This window comes from Erpetoichthys calabaricus, chromosome 13 (assembly GCF_900747795.2).
Source record: "Erpetoichthys calabaricus chromosome 13, fErpCal1.3, whole genome shotgun sequence".
Lineage (NCBI taxonomy): Eukaryota > Metazoa > Chordata > Cladistia > Polypteriformes > Polypteridae > Erpetoichthys > Erpetoichthys calabaricus.
The window spans coordinates 137,898,876-137,925,358 of record NC_041406.2 but is presented as its reverse complement, the minus strand read 5'-3'; the positions used below and the strand labels follow the sequence as shown (position 1 = coordinate 137,925,358).

The 26,483-nt window shown below is 40.7% G+C and overlaps 2 protein-coding genes across 2 annotated transcripts in view; one reads left to right on the top strand and one right to left on the bottom strand.

Annotated features, from left to right (window-relative positions):
• The window catches only part of mylipb (myosin regulatory light chain interacting protein b), a 31,821-nt gene extending 17,502 nt beyond the window's left edge, over positions 1-14,319 (bottom strand). The window contains exons 1-2 of the mRNA XM_028817632.2: positions 14,042-14,319; positions 10,185-10,375 (exon numbers count right to left, since the gene is read on the bottom strand). Of these exons, the coding sequence (XP_028673465.2) occupies positions 10,185-10,375; positions 14,042-14,128 (278 nt within the window). The 5' untranslated portion in view covers positions 14,129-14,319. The remainder of the gene's footprint in view (positions 1-10,184; positions 10,376-14,041) is intronic.
• tbc1d31 (TBC1 domain family, member 31) overlaps positions 1-26,483 on the top strand; it is a 1,102,325-nt gene that overhangs the window by 385,723 nt on the left and 690,119 nt on the right. The gene's annotated exons all lie outside the window — the stretch shown is intronic.

Genomic DNA, 26,483 nt, shown 5'->3' with positions numbered 1-26,483 from the left:
TGTACCTACAGACAGAGGGGCAGACTCAAGGTTACTGTCGTTCATAGTGTCTACAAAACAGCCTGATGAAAATCGAGAACAACAAAGAGGGCAGGGAGAAAAAGAAAAATAGACTTCAAACCAGTTTTACAAGTCTGATCACGCAACACACAATTCCACGTGGTTTACTTTAAAGATTTGGAGCCCATAAACAACTTCAGATAAGCAAAGCACCAATTTTAGCTGGAGGCTTAAACTGTAACTGCCATATAAAAAGAAACCTAAGAGAGTAAATTACTAATTGATGTAACACCTGTTTCAGTACAAAGGCATTTCAAAGCGGTGCGCAGTTGGATAATTGGGGATGCTAGATTGGTTCAGTCCCACCAACTACGGGCAAGCATGCCACTATACCTCATTAGGGCTTGCGATACAGCAAGCCTCCATGTTAACTTGTTTTAGGGTAAAGAGGTGGGAGATAAAGAAAATAGATTTTGCTTAGAAAATTTGTTTGGTGAATTTTATACGCCTGCTTAGTTCCAAGCACGGTGGAGGGGGAGCGCTTGTAAAATGCAAGAAAATATTAGAATTAACCCAATCGAGCAGGCCATTAATCAAAATAAGTAGGCAATTTCAAAAATCAAATTAAAAACACAAATGACTCGCCAAGTCTCACATAGAAAGCTGAATCAGGCATTAAGGTCAGAAAACACAACACGGCTCATATTACAATTAAGAATTACAGCATGTGTGCAGGCGTTACTAAAAAACAAATCAAAATGAGGTATTGGGGTTATCTTTACACTTGCTATTAGATCACATCACCAAAATAAAACATCCTGTAATTTAGACAAAAAAAAAAAAAAAAAAAAAAAAAAAAAAAAAAGTGGAGCTGTGTATTGTGCAAGCTGCACGAACACGAGTGCTCCAAAAATTAAGTATGTACAGCAGAGAGTAGCTGAGAACAGTTGGGTAACCATTTATAAAAATCCCACCCTGGACAATGGGTCAGCAAGAAAGAAAAACATGCTCTTAAGAGAAATTCCCCAAGCTCCATATGGACAAAGCATACAATTACTAAACTTAAAAATTATATAAAATCGAGCACATATGTCTCGTTTAAAATTGTCCAAAATGTGTCCAGGGCAAGATCCAACCTGTGAACGTTACAATCAAGCTCCAGCCTCACTGGGCCACATTTTGGGCCTGCACTAAAATATTTAAACGCCTTTCAGACGGCCTTAGTGTCCCAATCCCTCCTAATCCACGAACAGCTGTGTTTGGTGGGCTCACAGAGGGGCTTAAACTGGACAAGGACAAACTGTAATTGCCTTTACTTCACTACTGGCACGTACATTTATCTTGCTCAACTGCAAGAATCCTAACTGACCTGTTCCAAGTCAGTGGGTATATATTATCTAAAATTGGAAAAAATCTAAATTCTCACGTAGAGGATCTGTATAAAACGTTTTCAAAACCTGCCAGGATCTAGCCAGTAACATTTAAGAATTCGCATTTAAATTGAAGCGGACTCGCTCCCTTTATTTTTACTAGTTAAAAAAAAGTTTCTCTGTTGGCCTAGCTCTCTCTCTCTCATGAGTTGGGGTTGATTTGTTTTGAACCCGATTCTGTTAAAATTACCTTGCTTGTATTGAATGTTATTGGATTTTAATAAAAAAAAAAAAAAAATCAATCAATAACATGCTTAAAAAAATTCCTCTTATTAATATGAAGTGTGTGAACCAAATATTTGGCTTAGCGGTCACTGGATGCATCATGTCCTTTTATAAAGCACTCAATAACATATCTTTGAAGTCCATCAAAAAAGTTTTCACATTATATTGAACTCAACAGTCCACCCCTGTCCCCAAACCCTGACCTCTCCCCTTTCTTTGCCTGTAACTACAAGTTGCTGGATATCCAAAGAACTTACTTTAGGCCACGGCAGGGATACGGAGGACACCTCGGGCTATACTAGTCTCCAGCACCTGTCTAAACACCACTGCACTAGAGAAAGATCAGAAAAGAGCAAATGGTACATTCGGAGACCAAGATCTAGGTGGCAAGATTGAAGGAACTGAATCCTATCTGTTTAAGCAAACAGATTAAAAAAACAGGGTCATAACTGAAGTGTTTGAAACTATGGAAGACTTACTTTAAAATACTGTAACAAGAACACAGACATGGATGGAAACTTGTTAGAGGAAGATTTCACACCATTGTTACATTTGTCTTCACACGAAGAACTATAAAATACACTGAATAAATTATGAAGCATTTTGGTGAAGTGTAGGAATTTCAGCTCCTTCAAATCTGAACTTGATGTTACTTTGGACAATCTAGATGAACAGGCTGGATGAGCTCGTTGGGCTAAATGGTCCGTTTTCTTCACAGCTTTTCAAATATCCTATGTGCATACGGAAATCACCGTACTGGTTCGCTCACACAAATTTATGGCCAAAACTTCACTTGGATAACAAATTGTCCGATCAAAATATTTCTGGTAACAAAACACATAGCAGAATTTATATATAAAAACATTCTCAACTCAAATCGAACATGTCAATAGTTGATGCTCCAGAGTACTGAACAAACCACAACTGACTAACAACACAGCTTTTAGTCTGAAAGAAACTTGCTAACAAGTTCCTAAGCAAACACACAGAGATATGAAATCACCATAAAATTCTGACTGGATGGCTTTTAATATCCGAGAACTGAGATGGCACAAAGAGGATCTCTAAAAAATTCCATTTGGATACACTCCTCTACTTAATGTCAGAACAGGGAAGCTCTCAGTTCCAGCTCTGGAGAACTGCAATGACCGCTGGTTTTCATTAAAGTGAGACCCTGCTCATAAATGAACTTCTACATAAATTATTTCACGATTTATATATTAAGTCAGTCTGGAAACATTTTTTGTGAAAAAATGAAATTGGTAGACCTATATTAAGAACTGCCTCCATTTACAGTTGCCAATGATCAAGCAAGGGACACCGAAATACTGGTTTTCCTCTAGAATTTCAAACACGGCTGCTCCTCTGACTGTCATTAATTATAATACACAGTCTTTCCCAATTATTAATTGGGAAGATGAAAATAACAAAAGTATCAAAATTCAGAATACAAAACACTACAGTACATTGTTCTGCTTTCACTCTCAGACAAAGGCACATTATCAAACAATAAGTGATTAACATGAATTGTACCCAAATAATGGCAAGTGCAGACATGGGTGTTAAAAAACACACAAGTAGCATTTCCAAGACTTTCATGCACCTGCAGGCAAATGACTATGGAACGCCTCCTTCCATCCTGTGTGCCTCCACCTTCATGAATGATAAATGCTGCATTTACCTCAGGAATGGCATTTCTATTTCTGTATCATTTTGATTATATTGTATGTTCTGGGTCTTGCACTTGTTTAATGGCACCATTTTCCTGTTGCACAGTATGCGTTAGGTTGTATGTTGCTACCGAAGCATTCTAGCCTGCCTTTGGGGAATCAAAATACATCCGGCAGTCTATAAATAAGATACCCCAGTGGCGATTACACTTTCATAAACAGTGGCTTAAACACTGAAGACATTCCAGAAAATGTAAACAAAGCTTTCAAATTCCAATACTGTGAATAGAATACAGTGCATCCGGAAAGTATTCCCAGCGCTTCATCACTTTTTCCACATGTTATGTTACAGCCTTATTCCAAAATGGATTAAATTCATTTTTTTCCCTCAGAATTCTACACACAACACCCCATAATGACAATTTGAAAAAAGTTTGAGATTTTTGCAAATTTATTAAAAAATTAAAACTGAGAAATCCCATGTACATAATTCACAGCCTTTGCCATAAAGCTCAAAATTGAGCTCAGGTGCATCCTGCTTCCCCTGATCATCCTTGAGATGTTTCTGCAGCTTCATTGGAGTCCACCTGTGGTAAATTCAGTTGACTGGACATGATTTGGAAAGGCACACACCTGTCTATATAAGGTCCCACAGTTGACAGTTCATGTCAGAGCACAAACCAAGCATGAAGTCAAAGGAATTGTCTGTAGACCTCCGAGACAGGATTGTCTCGATGCACAAATCTGGGGAAGGTTACAGAAAAATTTCTGCTGCTTTGAAGGTCCCAATAAGCACAGTGGCCTCCATCACTGTTCGAAACCACTAGGACTCTTCCTAGAGCTGGCCGGCCATCTAAACTGAGCGATCTGGGGAGAAGGGCCTTAGTCAGGGAGGTGACCAAGAACCCGATGGTCACTCTGTCAGAGTTCCAGAGGTCCTCTGTGGAGAGAGGAGAACCTTCCAGAAGGACAACCATCTCTGCAGCAATCCACCAATCAGGCCTGTATGGTAGAGTGGCCAGACGGAAGCCACTCCTTAGTAAAAGGCACATGGCAGCCTGCCTGGAGTTTGCCAAAAGGCACCTGAAGGACTCTCAGACCATGAGAAAGAAAATTCTGTGGTCTGATGAGACAAAGATTGAACTCTTTGGTGTGAATGCCAGGCGTCACGTTTGGAGGAAACCTGGCACCATCCCTACAGTGAAGCATGGTGGTGGCAGCATCATGCTGTGGGGATGTTTTTTCAGCGGCAGGGACTGGGAGACTAGTCAGGATAAAGGGAAAGATGACTGCAGCAATGTACAGAGACATCCTGGATGAAAACCTGCTCCAGAGCGCTCTTGACCTCAGACTGGGGCGACAGTTCATCTTTCAGCAGGACAACGACCCTAAGCACACAGCCAAGATATCAAAGGAGTGGCTTCAGGACAACTCTGTGAATGTCCTTGAGTGGCCCAGCCAGAGCCCAGACTTGAATCCGATTGAACATCTCTGGAGAGATCTTAAAATGGCTGTGCACCGACGCTTCCCATCCAACCTGATGGAGCTTGAGAGGTGCTGCAAAGAGGAATGGGCGAAACTGGCCAAGGATAGGTGTGCCAAGCTTGTGGCATCATATTCAACAAGACTTGAGGCTGTAATTGCTGCCAAAGGTGCATCGACAAAGTATTGAGCAAAGGCTGTGAATACTTATGTACATGGGATTTCTGTTTTTTTTATTTTTAATAAATTTGCAAAAACCTCAAGTAAACGTTTTTCACGTTGTCATTATGGGGTGTTGTGTGTAGAATTCTGAGGAAAAAAATGAATTTAATCCATTTTGGAATAAGGCTGTAACATAAAATGTGGAAAAAGTGATGCGCTGTGAATACTTTCTGGATGCACTGTACTTGGAATTGTTAGGATTAACAAAAATAAAAAAAACTTAAACCATCATGTTAACTTAAACAAGTGAAAATGATGAATTGGTCAGAATGAAAATGTAAAGCCACCGTAGCGTTCTGTGACAGAAGCTGAGCAACCCCGAAGTAGGCATTCGGCGGACTAATCCAAGTAAAATGATTAAGTACTGAAAACGTGATCACAAATATGCTAAAATTATCAGCACACTGCATTTATAAAAGGTATCAATTAACACTTTAATAATGACCTCTTATTTGTCCAGCAGGCAAGACCCCCGTTCAACTGACCTGTCCACATTTTAAACCCAAGGACTGAGCAGGCTTGAAAACATGTTGTTAAACGGATTCCCTATCAAACCCATTTTCAAAAGCAGTTTTAAAATCGTCCTTAATAGTAAAGCTACTTATATGCACACACACATTCATGTTTGAGGGAAAAAAAAGATTCAGTACACTTGTGACAAGAGCTTTACTCGAACATCAATCTCACATTTAAAAAATGGATACCAAGCTAAATCTTTTTTAGGCCATCACATAAATATTAAAGTGCACAAACTTGGAAACTACTTATTTTGAATATTGGTATTGTGATAACAAAATATTGTTAAGCCACTGTCTAACCCCCCCCCCCCCCCCCCATATCTAATTCAGTCACAGGGTGCTGGTTCCTATCCTGGCAGCACTGGACTTGAGGGCTTGGTCCATTCCTAGACAAGGAATCAGTTCATGGAGCTGAACGGGCATGTCAATCTACACTGGGCCAATTTAACCAACCCTCAGGTCTTTTTGGGGGGGGGGGGGGGGGGGGGGGGAAGGAACATAAAGATGCATACAGGCAATGGCTGATCATACAGGTGTGTGCGAGAATCTTTAATTTGTTACAATGTTTTGTAAATGCAAAAGTTAAAAAGTTTAAGCTCCTGCATCACTGTCAACTAGTCAATTCACAAGCCCCACAGCCACAAAGTCACAAGGCACACCCTAAACCAAACCTCCCACAGGCCCTTTCTGCCTAGAAACTGCAGCGACTGTCCAATCAGGAGTCATATTTCATGTTGTTGGGCCAACTGCCAACAACGCAACTGGACGTCTGTCAGTGAGCGTGTCTGGGAGTCATTAGCAAGGGGTTACTTTGTGTCACTGAACTGGAGTAACACTAGACGGTTCATGACTAAGGAACTAGAACAGCCAGTTTTTCACATGAAGCACATCATAATTTCCAGCAATGAGAAAAACAACCCCTTAGCAAGAGAGTGTTTGGGTCTTTGATTAGGAAGGGTGAAACCAAAACCAAATTACTCATAAAACAAGCAATATTAGAGGGTTTAATTCAGATATAAACTCAAAATTCAATCAAGGACTACAGGTACAGTAAAGGCAATTGCACAACTGCACCTATCACTTTTCTGAACCTAATTTGGACATAACTGGCAAATATATTTAACATATTTTATCAGTGTCCACAATTTTACTAGCAGCTGCATTCCCATAAACAAAGCACATTATAAAAAGTCTTGTCAAAAGACCAAATTGAGGCAAATAATGACAATCCTTCACACAAAAGTAGAGAATTACCCAAGTGCTTGTTGTGCAAACGGCTCAAACGTGTTTAAAGCCACAATCTTTGAAGTACATAAAGGTTGACTAGGCAGGAACCGAAGTGTACCTGCTGGCCGTTTGCCTCATTTCAATTAAACACTCAGCCAGAAATGACATGTGTGCGTCAACCTTTAATTGAGGTGAAGTGTGTCTGTGTGTGCATAGCATCACATTTTATCAAGTCTATTGCAACTGTGTCTCCTAAAACAACAAGGAAACAGAGCACAGTGGGAAGGTGCAACATCACAAGGGTGAACGCCAAAAAAATTCCAGAGGAGGTAACCACAGCAATTCCCATTACCTCAGGCTCAAACGTACTACCTACTGATCATCAACAGCACAAGGCAGTTCAGAGAGCGACACAGTAAACAATTTAAAATTAAAAAAAATAAAATTGATATTTATTTAATTTGCTAGAAAATGCACCAACTATATCAAGGCTTTTTTTTTTTTTATTTATAAATATATATATATATATAATATAAATAAATAAAATAAAGTATAGCAATGCCAACAATCACATAATCCTATTATGTAATCCAGGCAACATAATCCATGACAACATTCATATGACTCTGAAACTGAAGGAGTGGCGTTGCATTCCTCATCCACCTAATTACATTCATAGTATGTGGATTCTTTTTAAATACTTCTTATATTTGAGGTAGTTAATTATGGTGCCAGAGTGTGGAAACATGTTGAACAGCAGATGCAAGTAGGAATATCACTGTACTCTACAGTATACAGAGGACAATAAGGACTCTATCCAGGCATTATTCCTGCCTTGTACCCAAACGTTTTCTGGGACAAGCTCCAGTTTCCCCTGAATAAGCATGTTTAAGTAAATGAAAAGGCACAGAGTTCAATTGCAATTAAAACCTTTAAAGGATTTGAATTGTCGAATTTTTTCCTATGTTAAAAATAAAAAATTGGTAATACATCATGTAGAAACATACTTAAATAAAACTAAATGAAACCCACCATGTACAAAGTGGAGTGCTGCGGTGAAGTGTAATGAAACTCACTCTAAATAAAATGCATACTTGTTTCTCTCTAAGCTTTCCAACACTCATTTCATCTTAAAAAAATAAATACACATTTTATAAAAATGATGTCTGTCAAAGAGATCATCATTTTAACTAAAACAAATCTCACACACACACAGGGACCAAGAAAAACTCCTGCATGACCTGTAATAACCAGAACCAGGAGGTTATTGTAGGGCATTTCCATTAGCACAAGTCACCTTTGCCCTACATACAGCAGTCACCACCAGCTTTGTCAAACTGTGATTCATACTTCCTTCAGTGCAGCATACTGCAAGACTGAAAGTAAAAGAGCAAAAACAACTTATTCTTGAGGGCAAGAAAACTGGCTTAAAAAATTAAAGTTTCAAAATAAGCAACTACTTATTTTTCTTTTTTTATTCAAGTCATATTTTACAAATTTCTCCAGTCACTAAATGGTACAAAGGGTATTGCGATTAACCTCGCAGTTCCAAGAAACAGTTCTCAAATAGTTTGGTCACAGTTTCCTGCTGATGCTCTGGTTTTTAATCCCCATCTCAAGTGGGCAGCACAATGTTTAGCACTGGCACCACATGCATATAGCATCCAAGGTTCAAAACCCATGCTAGTCATTTCCTTCCAGGTACTCCCATATCTCCCAAGATGGCCACATCAACTCTCAAGTTGGTGTGTGGATAATTAACCTTGAGTGATGCTAGTCTCTTATTCAGTGTTTCCCAACTTGAAGTCAAAGAAACCTGGATCCATCTCCACCATGCCCCTGAACTGGATTAAGTAGGTTTCATTTTATATTGTCTCAAAAGATGAGCAAGTTATGTTAATGAATGTGCCCAAAACCTGCCCATTTTGTGAATGACAGTGTCCTACAATAAATGGCTTCTGCATGCAGAGTTGCCTCTTTGGCGTTTCTGCAAAAAAAAAAAAAAAAAAAAAAAGTGTGTAGGCGGCACTCCATTAAGCCCAAATCTGGACATGACTAACTGCTGACAACAAAATTTAAACATGTCACAATGCTATTTTGGAGTTGAAAAAATAGAATAAATGCTTATAACAAATAAAAGAAACTATGGATAAAACAATAACTCCACTCTGATAGTTAAGAAAAATTGATAAAGACAACAACCAAATCACTGTGTAAAGTAAATAAAATAATAGGAACCAAAGAAATGGAGACCTCCATGTTACTAACTAAACAGACACCAGCACAGGTGAGCAGCCCGCTCCAATTTCCTAATTGCGCCAGACTCACATTAACCAACAAAATAAAAAGCTCGAGACATACAAGGGTGTGAAAAATGCAGAAATTTTGAAAAAGTCTAATGCCTTCAAGGAACAACAGAAAATACACGCCTGCAATAATCGGTTTGAAATCCAACACTTGTGTGTCAACCTCTCTAGTGTCCCTACACATTCTAAACTATAGGCAGGGTCTAGTGTAGCATTAGTGCTGCCATTAAAATCAAAAGGTTCTGCCCTCGCATCTCTATAACCTGGTGTTGTTGGATGTTTCTCATTGTAATTTAATAGGAGGTATCACATGAACAGAACGTATGGCTACTGAAACTATAGTAGTGCCAAGTGATCTGGTGCCAAACTTGGCAAGCCTATTTCTTTATTTTACGGCAGATGTTGAATAAAGGGGACATGTAGGCCCGAGGGTGGATGTTGACTAAAGTAGACATTCAGGGGCACAGGGCGAAAAAGATCACGAGTAGCATAAACACTGAACGAGAGCACAAAGCAAAATACTCCAGGCATATTTATTTTTTGCGCATCACTGCTGAATCAGACTGACTTATCAAACTGACTTTGATGTAATTCATCTGGAGATCATAAACAAAAAAAGTTTGGTACCTGCATTAGGTGATCGGACTGCTAAACAAGTTTGTGTAGCTGACACACTTATGGCAAAGTTCACCTTGGAAGGACTACATGGATCCAAGGGAGGCAAACTGGCAACCGGACTACAGGGGACGCGACACATTAAATGGACACTACGGATTACCAGCCACTCAACTATTTCAAGCCACCACCCCCCCCCCCCCATAACAAACAGTTATGCAATGGGTATGTGAATTTACATACTGAAGGGGCTCATGGACCATAAAACAGAGTACCACTTATCACAGATTTTGTTGATTTGTGTGCTTTTCAGAAAAAGAAAAAAAAAAAAAAATCAGTTTTTTGGAAAAATATTCAGCCCTGGGACAGAAGGGAAAAAAAAAAAAAAAAAAAATTTAGCCCCAAAAGAGTTAACCAAAGACAAGGTGCAAAATCAGGACCAAAAAAAAAAAAAAAAAAAGGTTCCCAATTTAATGCCTCTAATCCTACCTGGTCTGCTCTTGTAAAATAAGATGGGGCTCAACAAAAAATTTGACCCGAAGCTTCAGCCTGCAAGGAGTCAAGTTGTCCATCTGCTGGGAGATCCTGTTTCTAAGGTTCAGCCATAAACTTTCTCCTTTGTTGCCAATAAACTGGAGTCCAAAGTAATCCACTTCTATGATTCCCAACTTCCGACAAACCTGAAAAATGATAAAGCGCAAGGAATTGGAGTTAGTTGGAAGCTTTCAAAACAGATAAAGTTCAGTATCTTGCTTGATCACATTTTTCCTGAATATTTGTTTTCTATTTGGCTTGACAAAGTAAGAAGATTGCATCGTCCAAAGCTGTTAATATTTTATAGACATTACTTTTGTCTAATGCTTTGAAGCATTTTTTTGTAAGGCACTGTATAAAACTGTCAACTGTGTTGCTAGGATAGGTCCAGCTACCCAAAATTGAAAACGTTAAAATTAGTTTACACAGTTCTTTATTTTTGGTTTAATTAGTTAAAACTTCACCGTGCCATTTACAAGCAAGAATACAAGTTTTAGTGTTGGTATACCCAGCAACGGACTGGCACTGTCACCAGGAGTGGTTCCCACTTCGCCGCCTGAATAAGTCAGGACTCTGTAGCGCTGAATTGAATGTGCAGGAAGGAAAATTGCAAGATGGATGGGCAACAACAACACAGGCAATTAAAATTTGTTACTACTGTAACTCTTCTAGCAGACACACTGTAGAGGTTATTTGCACCATGGCATAGCAAAGTTTTAACATTTATAATGTTCCAGTTTCAGACTTCATACCACTTATCCTCCTGTAGCAGTGCTAAAACTATCAATATACACCATTGTGCTATTGAGAGGTCACACTCAGACGTGGTGCTCACCATCAAATAGGATCAGTAGAGGCCAATTCAGGCAATAGCTGAACTGATGTAGCCTGGAGTATGAAAAGTGTAGCCCGACTACTACATTTCATAAACTAACAACACCTGGCATCAGGCAAGTTGCCATTTCACCACACACCCTTTATTATTAATTAATTACATTTACATAGCGCTTTTCTCAGTGCTCAAACTAACCAAGATAACTAACACAAAGTGCAGGTATATGCTTATAAAATTGTGTTTAGCATTGGCTTTATATCTCCATTAATAAAACAGATGTCAATATTTAAGACTTCTGCTACAATATAAAAGGATTATATACATACACATATGTTCACACACACTAGTACATATATTCTTAACTTTACTTTGTAAATCTATCCATCTTCAGACTGGCTTAATCCAATTCAGTACCACAAGTGGCTAGAGTTCCTCTCAGAAACACGGGGTACAAGTCAGCGACCAACCCTTGGTTTTGCACCAGTTATTACATCCATCTACAGTATACTGAATACACACACACGCAGAGAATTGTTATTCTGACTGCCTACAATTCCTTTGGTGAGATCAGTTATGTTTTGACATAGTTACAGACTAGAGTTTCAAGCCTTAGGCAAGGATTTAGAACATAAGAAATGTGACAAACAAGAGGCGACCACTCAATCCATTTGTCACTCCTTTGTTTACCGTAGCCAATAGCTAAACTGCTTCAACACCATCTAGACTGAGATACGAAGTTTGTCAGAGTTTCTGATTCAACTCCACATCTCAGTAGTTTGTTCCAAATTCCCACCACTTTGAGTAAAGATGATCTTCCTGGCTTCAGCCCTAAATGCAAACCACCCCAGACACCACAATTTACATGAGTGGCCAAGTACCAATTCACTGGTTAGTTGAAAGAATCCTGCTGGATCTATTTTATCAGTGCCTTTGAGAATTCTGAAGGCTGAGATTACAAAGCACTTTTAAGATTATTTTTTGTTCATTATGGAGATAGTGATATGATCCTTCTAAGTTAAAAGGCCCATAGAGAATGATTGTTAAGAGGACATGATCATGGAGTAAAACACGTTTTAAATAAATAAATAGAAAGGGCCGTGCTGAAAAAGACTCCATAAAAAGCACCTACTGATGAAGGATTACATTGTGAAATGCAAAAATCAATTTCAACATGCTTACCAACTCTGTATTGTAGAAAGCCAAGGTATATCATATTGGAAAAAGTTATTAAGTTAACAATTATCCATGTCTTTAATTTTTACATTTATATTGAGTTTTCCTAACATACTCTAAGCACTTTTTGTAGACAGTGGGGAACTACTTAAACCGCCACCCATCTGCAACATGTAATGGCATCCATTTTTGCACCAGTACATTGTCCACACATTAAATTGTTAGGTGGTGAAGCGATGAGAGACACAGTTATTTAGAATCCAGGGAAATGACTGGGGTGCAGAATAACCAGGCCATTGTGACCAATTTAGCTAGAACATCAGGCAACTCCCTACTCTTTTTTTGAAAGACGCCTTGGGGTATTTTATGACCAGATGGGGGTCAAGACCTTGGTTTTACAACCAATCCAGAAGGATGGCGCCAATTTTTACTGAATGGTGACCCCGCCACTTCACTAAAGGCAGTGGGACCCACATACAGACCACAGGGTAAGTGCTCCCTGGTGGCTTCAACCAACATCACTTCAGCAGCAACCCAAGCTTTTGCTAGGTGGTCTCCCATCCTGCGATGTCTGCGAATACACAAGTTTTTTTTTTTTTTTTTGAGGATGGCATAGTAAACAGCACTGCCCACTCACAGAACTGGTATCCCAAGTCTGAATCCTAGACCAGGTAGCTCTCTGTGCAAAATCGGTTCCCAGTGTCCAGTTTGTTACCCCCCAAAGTCATCAAATTAGGTGCTAGTTCGGCTAATTGGAGACCCATGATTACTATGAGCAAGTCCTGCAGCACGCTGGCGCCCAATCCACACAGTCAGTTCCCGTCTGGATGAGCGCCAGCAAAAACATCGAATCACGGCGGTTTGTGTGTGTTGTTGAAGGATACATACGCACGCCTTCAACATTTCAAACGGTGCACTTCGCATTCAGACGGCAATCCAAAAAAATTGAATACATCAGACTATAAACTTACAAAACTCCTAAAATGCAAAACTATACAGAGCTCAATGTAAACGTTCAAGATCTTTTAAAGGAAAAAACACAAAAAAAGTACCCCAAATATTACTTAAAAAGAAATACAATCTGAATTAAAAAGCGACTGGATGGGAAAAATGGCAAAGTGTACACGCGCACAAGCAACTTGATGCATGAATCAGACCCCAACACGGCTTCCTGTGAAGAGCAACGGAGGGGAAAAGGAGAAGCCAGAAAAGCCTGCGAGCCGCGCAGCTACTTGAACTAAAGTAACCTCTAAATTGAGTAGCTAGGGTGGGCACCAAAAAAAAAAAAAAAATGAAGGCTCAACGTGCGCAGCAGGAGCGGCTGGCACCGACTTGTTGGACGGCGGTCTCTATCAATGCCTCTTTAATAGCCTTAAAATATGAAGACACTGAGGGACGAAATCAGCCGACGCTCAAGTTAAAAAGTTAAAAGAAAAAAAAAAAAAAGTTCCCGAATGATGTGCGCAAACTTTCGATGTCTTTAGCCGGGAACGCATATATATTCTGCTACTTTTTCCCCCCCACAGCCAAATACGCTTCTAAGTTATTACAAGATGAAAACTTCTAAAATAAATAAAACTGAGATTGAGACCAGAAAGCAAAGTTCTGCCCAGTAAACGCGGGACTCTGTGGCTGCGGCGCACGCCGTTCGTTTGGACCGCTACTGCTCTTGTATCACATCTTATAAATATACAAAAAAGTTAACTGTTGCGCCCGAATAAACAAATTCGGTACAAAGCATTCCCAACAAAGGAATTCCCCGATTTATTCAAAATAAATAAATAAAGTGGACAACACAGCTTACCTTATTTAAGCATTCCTCTCCATTTGCTTTCGCGTCCACCTCCACCTCCATTACCACCGAGTCCGGCCTCGTAACATGGCAAAGCATTTTGGGGTTTCTTTTCGGAGTGAGAAAAAATCTTCTTTGGTCTATTCTCCCCTTTGCAAACTTCAAATAAAATCTCCAATTGCTCTTCGAACACCTTGCGTCTATCTTTCTTTCACATTCCCGGTCCTTCTGTTCTAATCTGCACACTCTACCGATCTCCCAGCTTTATTTCAATGGCTGAAGCTTCAGCGCTACAAGCACCACCCTAAACGTCAGGGCTGCCCTATTCAGCCAATCGCCTTTCTCCTGCCGCTGACGGCTACAGGTAAAAGCCAATCAAAAGTGAAATACTCTTTTTTTTCGCGGGGATGGGGAGGCTGCACATTTTTCTTGTTTGGATTTAGGAGACGCGTGGAGCCCTCTGTTGGTTAATGTGTAGCCGATGCGTTTCATTCAAGCCCTCAGTCCGCTCTTGAAAGGGCGTTATAGTAGTTATTTTTTTCTGTTTTTTTTTGGGCGAGCCAAAGCATTTCGCTTCTCGTTCCGTGGCGATGTTGGCATTTTTAAACAGACAAAAACTCAGTTGTTTCCTGGACCTCGGTGAGCAAGATCGCTGGCTTTCCTTTCATCAGAGAGAGTCAGATCGTTCGGATTCTCGTTCAAAATTGAAGTTGCTGTCTTTTAAACGGAGAAGCTTTAGGTTTTGCGGTTGCTAGTATGATTTGTTATATTTGCGGACCCCTTGAAGTGTGTAGAGTTGCGGAGGCTTTTACGCCTGTCCATCTATCTATTTTGTGCATCAATACCAGAGCCCACCGAATTAGATCTACAGTACACTGGACCGAATGCCATTAGGCAGTTTGGATTTGGGATGAATTTATCAAACAAGATGTCATGGGACTCTGAGAGGAAGGACTACAATTGACAGCCTGTGACAGGCCAACGTCCATCCAAGGGTTTGAGCCTGGTAGGTACACCTGGAGGGACACCTGTACAACTGTGTATCAGTCCAATTATGTAATTAGCCATTCATGTGGCAGCAGCACAATTAATGAATCATGTAGATACAGATCAGGAGCTTCAGTTAATGTTCACATCAAACACCAGAATGGGGAAAAATGGGATCTCAGTCATTTCAACCATGGCATGATTGTTGGTGCCAGACAGGCTGGTTTGAATATTTCTGGAACTGCTGATCTCCTGGAATATTCACACACACCAGTCTCTTACATTTACTCAAAATGGTGCAAAAAACACCCAGAAGAGAGAGAGGTCAGAGGAGAATGGCACACACATTAACACTGCTTTTACGAATGGTGTGCCAAATGGGATGCTAACATTTGTAGTAATGAAGTGCATTTGTCATTTGAACAGATGGCACATCACAAACATTTGTAGTAATAAAATACATTGCATTTGTCATTCCATCAGATTTTGATTTGGTATACGTTGTTCATCCCCATGGGGAAATTATCTTTTTCGCATGACCTTTTCGGGAGTCAGAGCACAGGGTCAGCCATTGAACAGAACCCCTGGAGCAATTTTGTATGCTGCATCACAAACATTTGTAGTAATAAAATACATTGCATTTGTCATTCCAACAGGTGCTACCTCTGTTTTATGCCATTTGGTATAGGATTCGAAAAGCAGTGCTAATGTTTATGATGCACCATCTGTTAGATTACAGACATAACAACTAGACAGACACATAGACACGTGTCCTTTGGCTAAGGTGGATTATTGTGCAAAAATACAAAAAGCAGTGCATTTTCAATAATACAATAAGCAAATCAAATAAAATAACACAGACCTGTGTTCACTTCCCGGGTCCTCCCTGTGTGGAGTTTGCATGTTCTCCCCGTGTCTGCATGGGCTTCCTCCGGGTGCTCCGGTTTCCTCCCACAGTCCAAAGACATGCAGGTTAGGTGGATTGGCGATTCTAAATTGGCCCTAGTGTGTGCTTGGTGTGTGGGTGTGTGTGTCCTGTGGTGGGTTGGCACCCTGCCCGGGATTGGTTCCTGCCTTGTGCTCTGTGTTGGCTGGGATTGGCTCCAGCAGACCCCCGTGACCCTGTGTTCGGATTCAGCGGGTTGGAAAATGGATGGATGGATATATATACTGTATATATAAGAGATAAATATAGATAGAAATTAAAAATATTGTTGACATTACATGATAATAATAATAAGAAGATTAAATTCTAAAGCATATTAGTGCTCTCATTCTCCTTGATTTTCTTTTTCTTAAAACATCCTGCCTCGCAGTTAGGAGACCCAGGTTCGCTTCCCGGGTCCTCCCTGCGTGGAGTTTGCATGTTCTCCCCGTGTATGCGTGGGTTTCCTACCGGGCGCTCCGGTTTCCTCCCACAGTCCAAAAACATGCAGGTTAGGTGGATTGGCGATTCTAAATTGGCCTTAGTGTGTGCTTGGTGTGTGGGTGTGTTTCTGTGTGTCCTGCGGTGGGTTGGCACCCTGCCCAGGATTGTTTCCTGCCTTGTGTCCTGTGTTGGCTGGGATTGGCCCCAGCAGACCCCCGTGACCCTGTGTTCGGATTCAGCGGGTTAGAAAATGGATGGATGGATCCTGCAAATGTTTGGCAGACCGTAGAAGATCAGTTTTTCTATTGACTCTCAACTGACCCCATGTGTGCATCGAGGGTCTTCATGTCCATCCATCCATTTTCCAACCCGCTGAATCCGAACACAGGGTCACGGGGGTCTGCTGGAGCCAATCCCAGCCAACACAGGGCACAAGGCAGGAACCAATCCCGGGCAGGGTGCCAACCCACCGCAGGACACACACAAACACACCCACACACCAAGCACACACTAGGGCCAATTTAGAAACGCCAGTCCACCTAACCTGCATGTCTTTGGACTGTGGGAGGAAACCGGAGCGCCCGGAGGAAACCCACGCAGACACGGGGAGAACATGCAAACTCCACGCAGGGAGGACGTCTTCATGTCTTCTTTATAAATATTTCATTTAAGCAGAAGCCATATGGTGTGGCAGTTTGGTTTTCGCCTCACAGTTCCAAGGTCCAGGGATAAAACTGCAGACACTGACTGTGTGGATTTTTCTATGATCCCTCAGAGTCCGCACAGGTTTATTCATCTGGTGCTCCTATTTTGTGTCACCTGGAAACTCAAAACAGGCCCTGTGTGAAAGAGCGCAGGTATGTGTGTGTGTGTGTGTGTGTGTGTGTGTGCATGCCATGTGATCAGTTGGCATCCTGCCCAGGTTTCTTTCCTGTCTTAGAACCATCCATCCATCCATCCATCCGTCAGTTTTCAAGCCCATTTATCCCAAGCAGGGCTGCAGGGAGCATCTGGCGCAAGACAGGAACAATCTGTGGACAGGCGCCGGTCCATCACAGGGTGAACAAATAAACACACTGCGATGGACGGCTGTCATGACATTAGAAGTCCTCTCGGGTGCAACATAAAAGGTGACATCTCACCTCACTTAGTTGAGCCAGGGGTCACCGCTGACTTGGAGGAGCTGGGGGAGAGAACTTGAAGAACTGCGGTTGTTCTATTTGGCCATTGTCAGCCTCTCAAGGTCAGTCATTTTCTTACCTGCTTATTCCTGAACGGGGTCACGGGATGTGACTGGAGGCTATCTCAGCTAGCACAGGGTGCAAGGCAGGAACAATCCTCTGGACAGAGAGCTAGTACATCGCAGGACAAACAAACACACAAATCACACACTAGGGCCAATGTAGTATCACCAATCCACCTAACCTGCATGGCCTTGGACTGTGGGAGGAAACTGGAGAATCCGGAGGAAACCCATACAGACATGGGGAGAACATGCAAACTCCACGCAGGGAGGACCTGGGACACAAACCCTGGTCTCCTTACTATGAAGCATTTTTTTGAACCTGAGACTGTGCGGGGTAGAATTATGTCTGGTGTTTGGGGCTCTGAGGCGCCCCCATGTGGTCACACGTTATTTTGTGTTTTTCTCTGGAAGGTCGGGACAGGCACTGATGGGGTCTATGAGAAAGGGCACCTTATTTATTTCCCTGGGCAGGTAGAGCTGTGAAGCAGAATTGTATGTGTGTGTTATGCATGTGTGTGTGTGTGTGTGTCCCACATTACGTACAAGTCCTCTGGAATTAGCCTCATATCGTTAGGTTGTCTATCTGTGGTGAGTGTTCATTTGTAAAGGAGATGTTAACGGAAGCTATATCTCATCAGGAATAGGAGATTTATCATTAGATACAAGGGAATTATAATTGTGTTATAACGGCATCATCATAACTCAGAGTTATGGCTGATCTTCACTGAGGATTTCAGATGGGCAAACAAAGAGTGCCACATAAGTGACAATCTGCAGAATGCCATGAAATGTTCAGTGGCGGATGACGTCAACGAGTCCCAGTTCCTGAGAATTTCCCACATCCAGGTACAGTACGGCCATTGAGACCCCCTAACAATGTCTCCCTATTCACAATTCAGCTCTTGTTCAACTGATTTGCCTTGCCACCCTTTTCACTCCTTGATCATTTGATATTTATTCTGTCGCGGGTCTCCTTGTTTATGGTTGGTATTTGGGTTTTTTGAACTCAGAACTATTTTGCCAGAGTACGTCACTGCTAGGATTTTTTCTTGATGTTACAGCCATAGACACAACAAGTTAAATACAATTAAACAACACAATGTACAAAACACGATACCATCCAACATTAAAGACAGCAAACAGGAATCTCTTTCTGTATTTTCATAAAGTATTGAGACCCCTTAACTTTCTGCACACTTTATTATGTTGTAGATTTCAGTTCAAATTTGCCATTTTTGTCTATCAATCTACACATAATAACCCATAATATCAAAGAGAACGCATGTTTTCAGAAATACTTGCAAATTTATTACAAATCAAAAAGTGAAATCTCTCCTTCCTTATTTATTATTTATTATTATTTATTTCTTATTCAGACCCTTAGTTCAGAACTTTGTAGTAGCTCCTTTGGCAGCAATTCCAGTTTTGAGTCTTCTAGGGTTGGTCTCTACAAGCTTCGCACACTTCGGTTTGGCCTGTTTATTCCATTTTTCCTAGCAGATACCCTCAAGTGCCATTAGACTGGATGGAAAGCATCTGTAAAGAAATAGTTTTATAAGCAACTACACCAGCTCAAACAAATTTTTGTCATAATAAAAAGCATTGCATTTGTCAGTCCAACAGATGGTGCATCACAAACATTTGTAGAAATAAAATGCATTGCATTTGTCAGTCCAACAGATGGTGCATCACAAACATTTGTAGAAATAAAATGCATTGCATTTGTCATTCCAACAGATGGTGCATCACAAACATTTGTAATAATAAAATGCATTGCATTTGTTGTTGCAACAAATAGCTCATCATAAATATTAAGTTTTTACAAAACTCATACCAAATGGCATACACGTGTAAGAGATATATGCATTACATTTAACATTCCAACAGATGGTAGTAATACAATACATTGCATTTTTTAGTCTATCAGATAGCACATCATAAATATTAACACTGCTTTTATGAGTCTCATACCAAATAACATACAGTATATGTATAACAGAAATGTATGCATTGCATTTATCATTCCAACAGATGGCTCATCACAAACATTAACATTACTTTTACAAATACCATACCAAATGGCATACATGTATAACAGAGACATATGCATTACATTTGTCATTCCAACAGATGGTAGTAATACAATGCATTGTGTTTTTTAGTCTATTTAGTCTTTTACAAATCCCATACTAAATGGCACATAACAGAGACATATGGATTGCATTTGTTATTCTAACATATGGTGCATCACAAACGTTAGTAATAAAATGCAGTGCATATGTCATCACAAATATTAAGTTTTTACAAAACTCATACTAAATGGCATACACGTGTAAGAGATATATACCTTACATTTGCCATTCCAACAGATGCTAGTAATACAATGCATTGCATTTTTTAGTCTATCACAAACACTGCTTTTATGAATGTCATATCAAATAGCATATGTGTATAACAGAGACATATGAATTGCATTTGTCATTCCAACAGATGGCTCATGTCAAACATTAATAATAATAATAATAATAATAATTCATTACATTTATATAGCGCTTTTCTCAGTACTCAAAGCGCTATCCACACAGGGAGGAACCCGGAAGCAAACCCACAATCTTCCACAGTCTCCTTACTGCAAAGCAGCAGCACTACATTTGTAGTAATGCACTTAATTACTGCAAAAGTTTGTAATGCGCCTTCTGTTGGAATGACAAATGCAAAGGATTTTATGAGTACATGCATTACAATCTACATCCGAATAGATGGAGCAGTGCAAATGTTAACACTGAGGTCTATGTTGATGCCTTTGATTTCAACTTGTCTTAGATGGGCAGCCCAGCCAGGTACATTATAATTCTAGAAGATACCGAACAGCATCCCCGCCCACTTCAGACACTGCATATACCAAATTATTTTGCAATTTTTTGGGAAAGTTTTTAGATGTGTGAAGTCAGGTCACTGCTTTTATCAAATGGACGTGCGTGTAAATACAGGGAATCAGCAAGCAGGCCTTTTAAGGCAGGTTTTAGCGCCTGTGTGAAAATGGCACTTCTGGCTTTGCATATAACACCCTAAAGGTGCCTCATGAGCGCACTTGTAATAGAAAATGAAAATGTGAAAAGAAACAAATTCTTTTTAATGTTTTAAAAAGGATCCAACCAACAGCTGTGCTGTGGTTAACATGGAGAAGACGGACGGCTGTCTGAGGGGTGCTGGACCTGTGAAGGGCACCTCTTCACCACCCATCTCACCTACAGTCACCCATTACATGGTAAGAACTCATTGGGCTCGAGAAGATAAGCCATTCCCTTGAAATGTAACCTGCTCTCCATGTCAATGGCATTCGTGTCAGCACAAAGGGAGCTCAGCCAGAGCCTCCCCACCGCCGACAGCAGTGATAATGTTAATGGATGCTAAAATATGCGTTCTTAATTGTACAGATATCATCAATCTCCTCCTAATTGTATTGAAACAGTTGTTCTAATCGGTCACAAATTTCTCAAAATAGCTCCTCACACTTGTATTGCTTGTGGACAGATAGCGTGAAGCTCCAGTGGTCACAATCAGAGTAAGCGCTGGGGGGTTGTAAGTTGGCATATCTAAGATGCTGCCACTGAGGGGGAAATCAAATCATCTTGTTTGTCTTCATGCCATAGTTAAAAAAATAATTTTCATAATTGTAAAACAACCATAGAGTTTATGCACCTGCCTGTTTGTTTATGGGGTGAAGAGGATTAATCAGCATTGGGCACAAGGCAGGAACCTGGATGGGATGCCAGCCTATCAAAGGGCATGCTAGCTTTCTGCATGGTGTGACTGCAAATCCCCTTAAATGAAAGTCTGTCCGGTGCACTTTAATGACGTCTGAATTGTTTGATTTGTAATTTAAAACTGCAGAACCAAAGGGTAAATGAAAGAAAAATGTGTCTTTGTTCCTAACATTATGGAGGACACTGTATATACAGTATATAGGTGAGTGGTGAGTGTATACATAGGTTAGGAGAGTGTAATTTATTGCCAAGACATGAGGGGTCACTATCTAATAATGTTCTCTCTTTTGACACCTCTCTCACTCTGACGTCACTCCTGGGGTCAGACCATCTGGACCCGCCTCTTCATCCCAGAATCCAACATAAGAGGAAGCAATGCCACCTTGGGCAGACTGTCTGAATTTAATGACGTCTCCGTTAACACGCATTTTATTTTACGCCTTTATCATAACCGCAATATACGGGGGTTGCCTTTGGGTGCCCCAGACCCTTTATCTTGTGCCCTTGCCTCTTTACAATTTATTTACATGTACTGTATAAATATATACACACACACGGCCACTTTATTAGGTACACCTGTTTGTTAACGCAGATATCTAACCAGCCAATCACGTGGCAGCGACTCAATGCATTTCGGCCTGTAGACGTTGTCAAGATGACCTGCTGAAGTTCAAACTGATCATCAGAATGGGGAAAAAGAAAGGGGATTTAAGTGACTTTGAACGTGACATGGTTATTGGTGCCAGGCGGGCTGATCTCAGTATTTCAGAAACCGCTGATCTACTGGGAGTTTCACACATATCTATCTCTAGGGTTTACAGGGAATGGTCCGAAAAAAGGAAAACATCCAGTGAGCAGCAGTCCTTTGGGCAAAAATGGCTTGTTGGTGCCAGAGATCAAATGAGAATGGCCAGACTGGTATGAGCTGATAGAAAAGGCAACAGTAACTGAAATAAGCACTTGTTACAACTGAGGTTATATAATATATATAAAAGCCAAATACCACTGACTCACTCATCATGAAATCTCTCGAACCATGAGGATTTGGGACTTGAAATTTATAATGTAGGTTACCTTTGGCCCATAGGTGCTCGCTAAGAAACGGTTTTAAAATTTTATGGTCCAAGCGCGTTCTGTCTGTATGTCTGTCTGTTTTTCACAAGAGAATTACTTAACGGATTTAGATCTGGTTATTTTCTATAATTTGTTTAAACTTTCCGGTTGATTTTGCGACTTCTCTCATCTTTCTAAGTACCAGAGTTCTCTTTCGGTAGCGATGTATTGATGGAAATCCAACAGAGTGGCTGTGGGCCGAGCAGGGGGGCGAGGCCTTCCTCATTCACTCGCCAGCCTCTGTTCCAGTCGCTCTACCTCTCACCAGGATACCTGTTTGTTCAACAGACATTATCATCTACAGATTGTTAAGGAGTAACGTTTGATGTTTTGAGAGAGAGATCAGAGCTCCGTGTGTTTTAGAGGGTAGCTGCTATTTGCCAGAGATATCATGGCCATGTGCTTTTCTCTCCCATAAGAGTTGACCATGATCAGATATAGTGCCAACATCTATTGATTTTTAAAGTTTGTCTTGCTCCATTACTATGTGGGTGCTGCCACGAGGTACAGCTTGTGTATATGTGTATACAGGGAGTCCTCGGGGTACAACGTCTTGACATACAACGTTTCGAGTTTACAACACTCACTTCCATGAAAACTTAAAAAAATTGAGACGTGAGTGTTTCGGCTTACACCGTTAGCATCGTACTTACAGACTACGTGGGCGAACTAGTTTTGTTGCACGCGGCACAAGTGTTCCGTTTGTGTTGCTTTGTTTGGCAACTTTTTCGCCCTTATCATGGCTCCTAAACGAAAGTCAGAGTCTTCAGATGGCAATGCTTCAAAGTTGAGGAAACCCATCACGATGGAAGTGAAATTAGACATTGTAAAGAGATCAGAAGGAATAAAGGTAAGGAATTTTTTTTACACATTTTTTGTAATTTTTTTCTGTTACTACAGTACAGTGTACAATACAGTATATTTATGTCCTTTTCCTTTTTCTATGGCTTAGTTGTGTTTTTATGTTCTAGATTATGATTTTGCAAATGTGTTAGTATAGTTAAGTGACTTTGGCTAGGGTGTGTCTCGACTTACACCAAAATTCGGGTTACATCACTGTTGTAGGAACGTAACTGTGTCATAACCCGAGGACCCCATATATATATATATATATATATATATATATATATATATATATATATATATATACACACACACATATATATATATATATATATATAGAGTCAAGGTGATGCACGCAAGGGATGCCAACGAAATGTGGAGGTGCCAACCAAGCAACCCCATTTAATCACAACAAAAAGAGATAATGCCAGAGGGCCGTCAGGTTGCTGAGGCTGCAGTAGACTTCAAGCACATGTCAGCCTTACCTTTGGTAAGTTCTGATTCAGGAACTAAACGATGCACGTTCCCGTTTGGAGGTGGGTAAGGAGGCGTGCCTCACGATTGGCTGGCCGGCATTGACTAATCTCATTGGCTAGAAGAACGAAGTCCCGCCCTTGCCTCGCGGCTTTCCTTAAATAATTCTTGCAGTGATCCCGCTCAAAAACACTGGCCAAAATAGAAAAATAGAAATCACGTGACCACAGAACACCCGCCAAGTGCATCACGCGCGCTCAGAACGTACAGTAATTCGCGCGCTTGTAACACTAGCGGTACGCAGCCACGGCCACAGCCTCCACCCTCGGGATTCTGTGCGGCCAGAGCAATCTCAAACATAAGATTTATGAAAGACGCCTGAAACGTGAGTTTTATTTTTACTGTTGTAAAAAATAAAAAAATGTTAAATGGGGGTGGAATTCTGTTTTGTTGCTTTCGTTTTTTAAGTTTCTGATATTTTTTCTTTTCATTTTTGTTTTCCTAGTTTTGTGAAGTCATTTGTTGCATAGATTCGACGTGATTGCATGCAATGATCATTTTTTTCAAATACAATAATACAAAAAGTTACAAAATGTGGTGAAATTAGAATTTTTTGTTAGTTCAAATTCCGACCGACGTGTTCGCATCAAATGTTTGTAATGAAGCCCCTCTGATTCAGGTGGTCTGCTCAATTTGAGGAAAACCGGAGGTTGTTCAGAGGAGAGGAAGGCTAAAGTTTAAGAGCGCACAATTACGAATATTTTGAACGCGGTGAGAGTTTGAACTCGACTGAATATGTAGAGAATAATTAACCACCTATGAATTGGGGGAATTTAAAACTATTTCTTCTTCTTTTTTTTTCTTTAATGGACACTTCAGTATGGCAGACTTCAAGTGCGACTTAATTTATGTGAAGATCTCTGCTGGAGCTTCCCCCCTTCTTTTTTTGATTACCAATTAAGTAAAGCCCAGAAGACTCGGCGGCTGATGAGACAGCCAGGAGCGCTTTTTGAAGCTGCGTGTCAGGAGTTCAGCAGTCGGCGCCTTTTCTTATTGTCGTCTTACTTTTGGGTTACGTGTGAAAACGCAGACATCAACCTCTGTTGACACTCTTGGTGTTTGTCGCGCCACCTGGTGGTCACGTTGGAGCAGAGAGGACCATGGAGTGCAGGAGTCCCCAACAGGGGCGGACTCGCCATTTGGGTAATGCCCAGTGTGCCGCGGACTCTGGTCTGGTCATGGACCGGCCGTTTCATGAAATCAATTTTATGTACTGTTTGACATTAAAATAATGTTTAGTAGTTTAGAAAATTAATCAGTAGACAATCTTATAACATGCATGCTGCTTACATAAAGACTTATGGTTTTTGGGGTTTCAGTTTCTCGTGTTTGTTTATTAATGTAAAAGCCATTTGCTAGTTATTTAAGTTATATAAATGTTTGCCTATATATTAGTGCATAGTCTACGGGAGGTTCTTATAACCCCCAAAAGTTGAACTGAATTGGAAAATTCAAACTATTTCTAGCCTCTCAGACTATACATTATACACAGTTGGTGACAGAGGTGGACTGGCCATTAGGGCATTTGGGCAATGCCCAGTGTGCCGCGGACTCTGGTCTGGTCATGGACCGGCCGTTTCATGAAATCAATTTTATGTACTGGTTACTGTTTGACATTAGAATTAATTGTCTAAACTACTAAACATTATCTGTCCAGTATTGCAATTTCTATAGTCCTCTATAATATACCGTATTACGTCATCAAGTTGTTTCAGTTGTCAGTACACAACGTTGCTGTGAAAAATTTGGTCAAAACTGTCTTTTGCCGATTTCTTCTGTTTCAATCCTGCTACATTTCGGTTAGCATATATACAGTGAGTACGGAAAGTATTCAGACCCCCTTCAATTTTTCACTCTTTGTTATATTGCAGTCATTTGCTAAAATCATTTAAATTAATTTTTTTCCTCATTAATGTACACACAGCACCCCATATTGACAGACAAAAAAAAGAATTTTTGAAATTGTTGATTTATTAAAAAAGAAAAACTGAAATATCACATGGTCCTAAGTATTCAGACCCTTTGCTCAGTATTTAGTAGAAGCACCCTTTTGAGCTAATACAGCCATGAGTCTTCTTGGGGAAAGATGCAACAAGTTTTTCACACCTGGATTTGGGGATCCTCTGCCATTCCTCCTTGCACATCCTCTCCAGTTCTGTCATGTTGGATGGTAAACGTTGGTGGACAGCCATTTTTAGGTCTCTCCAGAGATGCTCAATTGGGTTTAAGTCAGGGCTCTGGCTGGGCCATTCAAGAACAGTCACAGAGTTGTTGTGAAGCCACTCCTTCGTTATTTTAGCTGTGTGCTTAGGGTCATTGTCTTGTTGGAAGGTACACCTTCGGCCCAGTCTGAGGTCCTTAGCACTCTGGAGAAGGTTTTTGTCCAGGATATCCCTGTACTTGGCCGCATTCATCTGTCCCTCGATTGCAACCAGTCGTCCTGTCCCTGCAGCTGAAAAACACCCCCACAGCATGATGCTGCCACCGCCATGCTTCACTGTGGGGACTGTATTGGACAAGTGATGAGCAGTGCCTGGTTGTCTCCACACATACCGCTTAGAATTAAGGCCAAAAAGTTCTATCTTGGTCTCATCA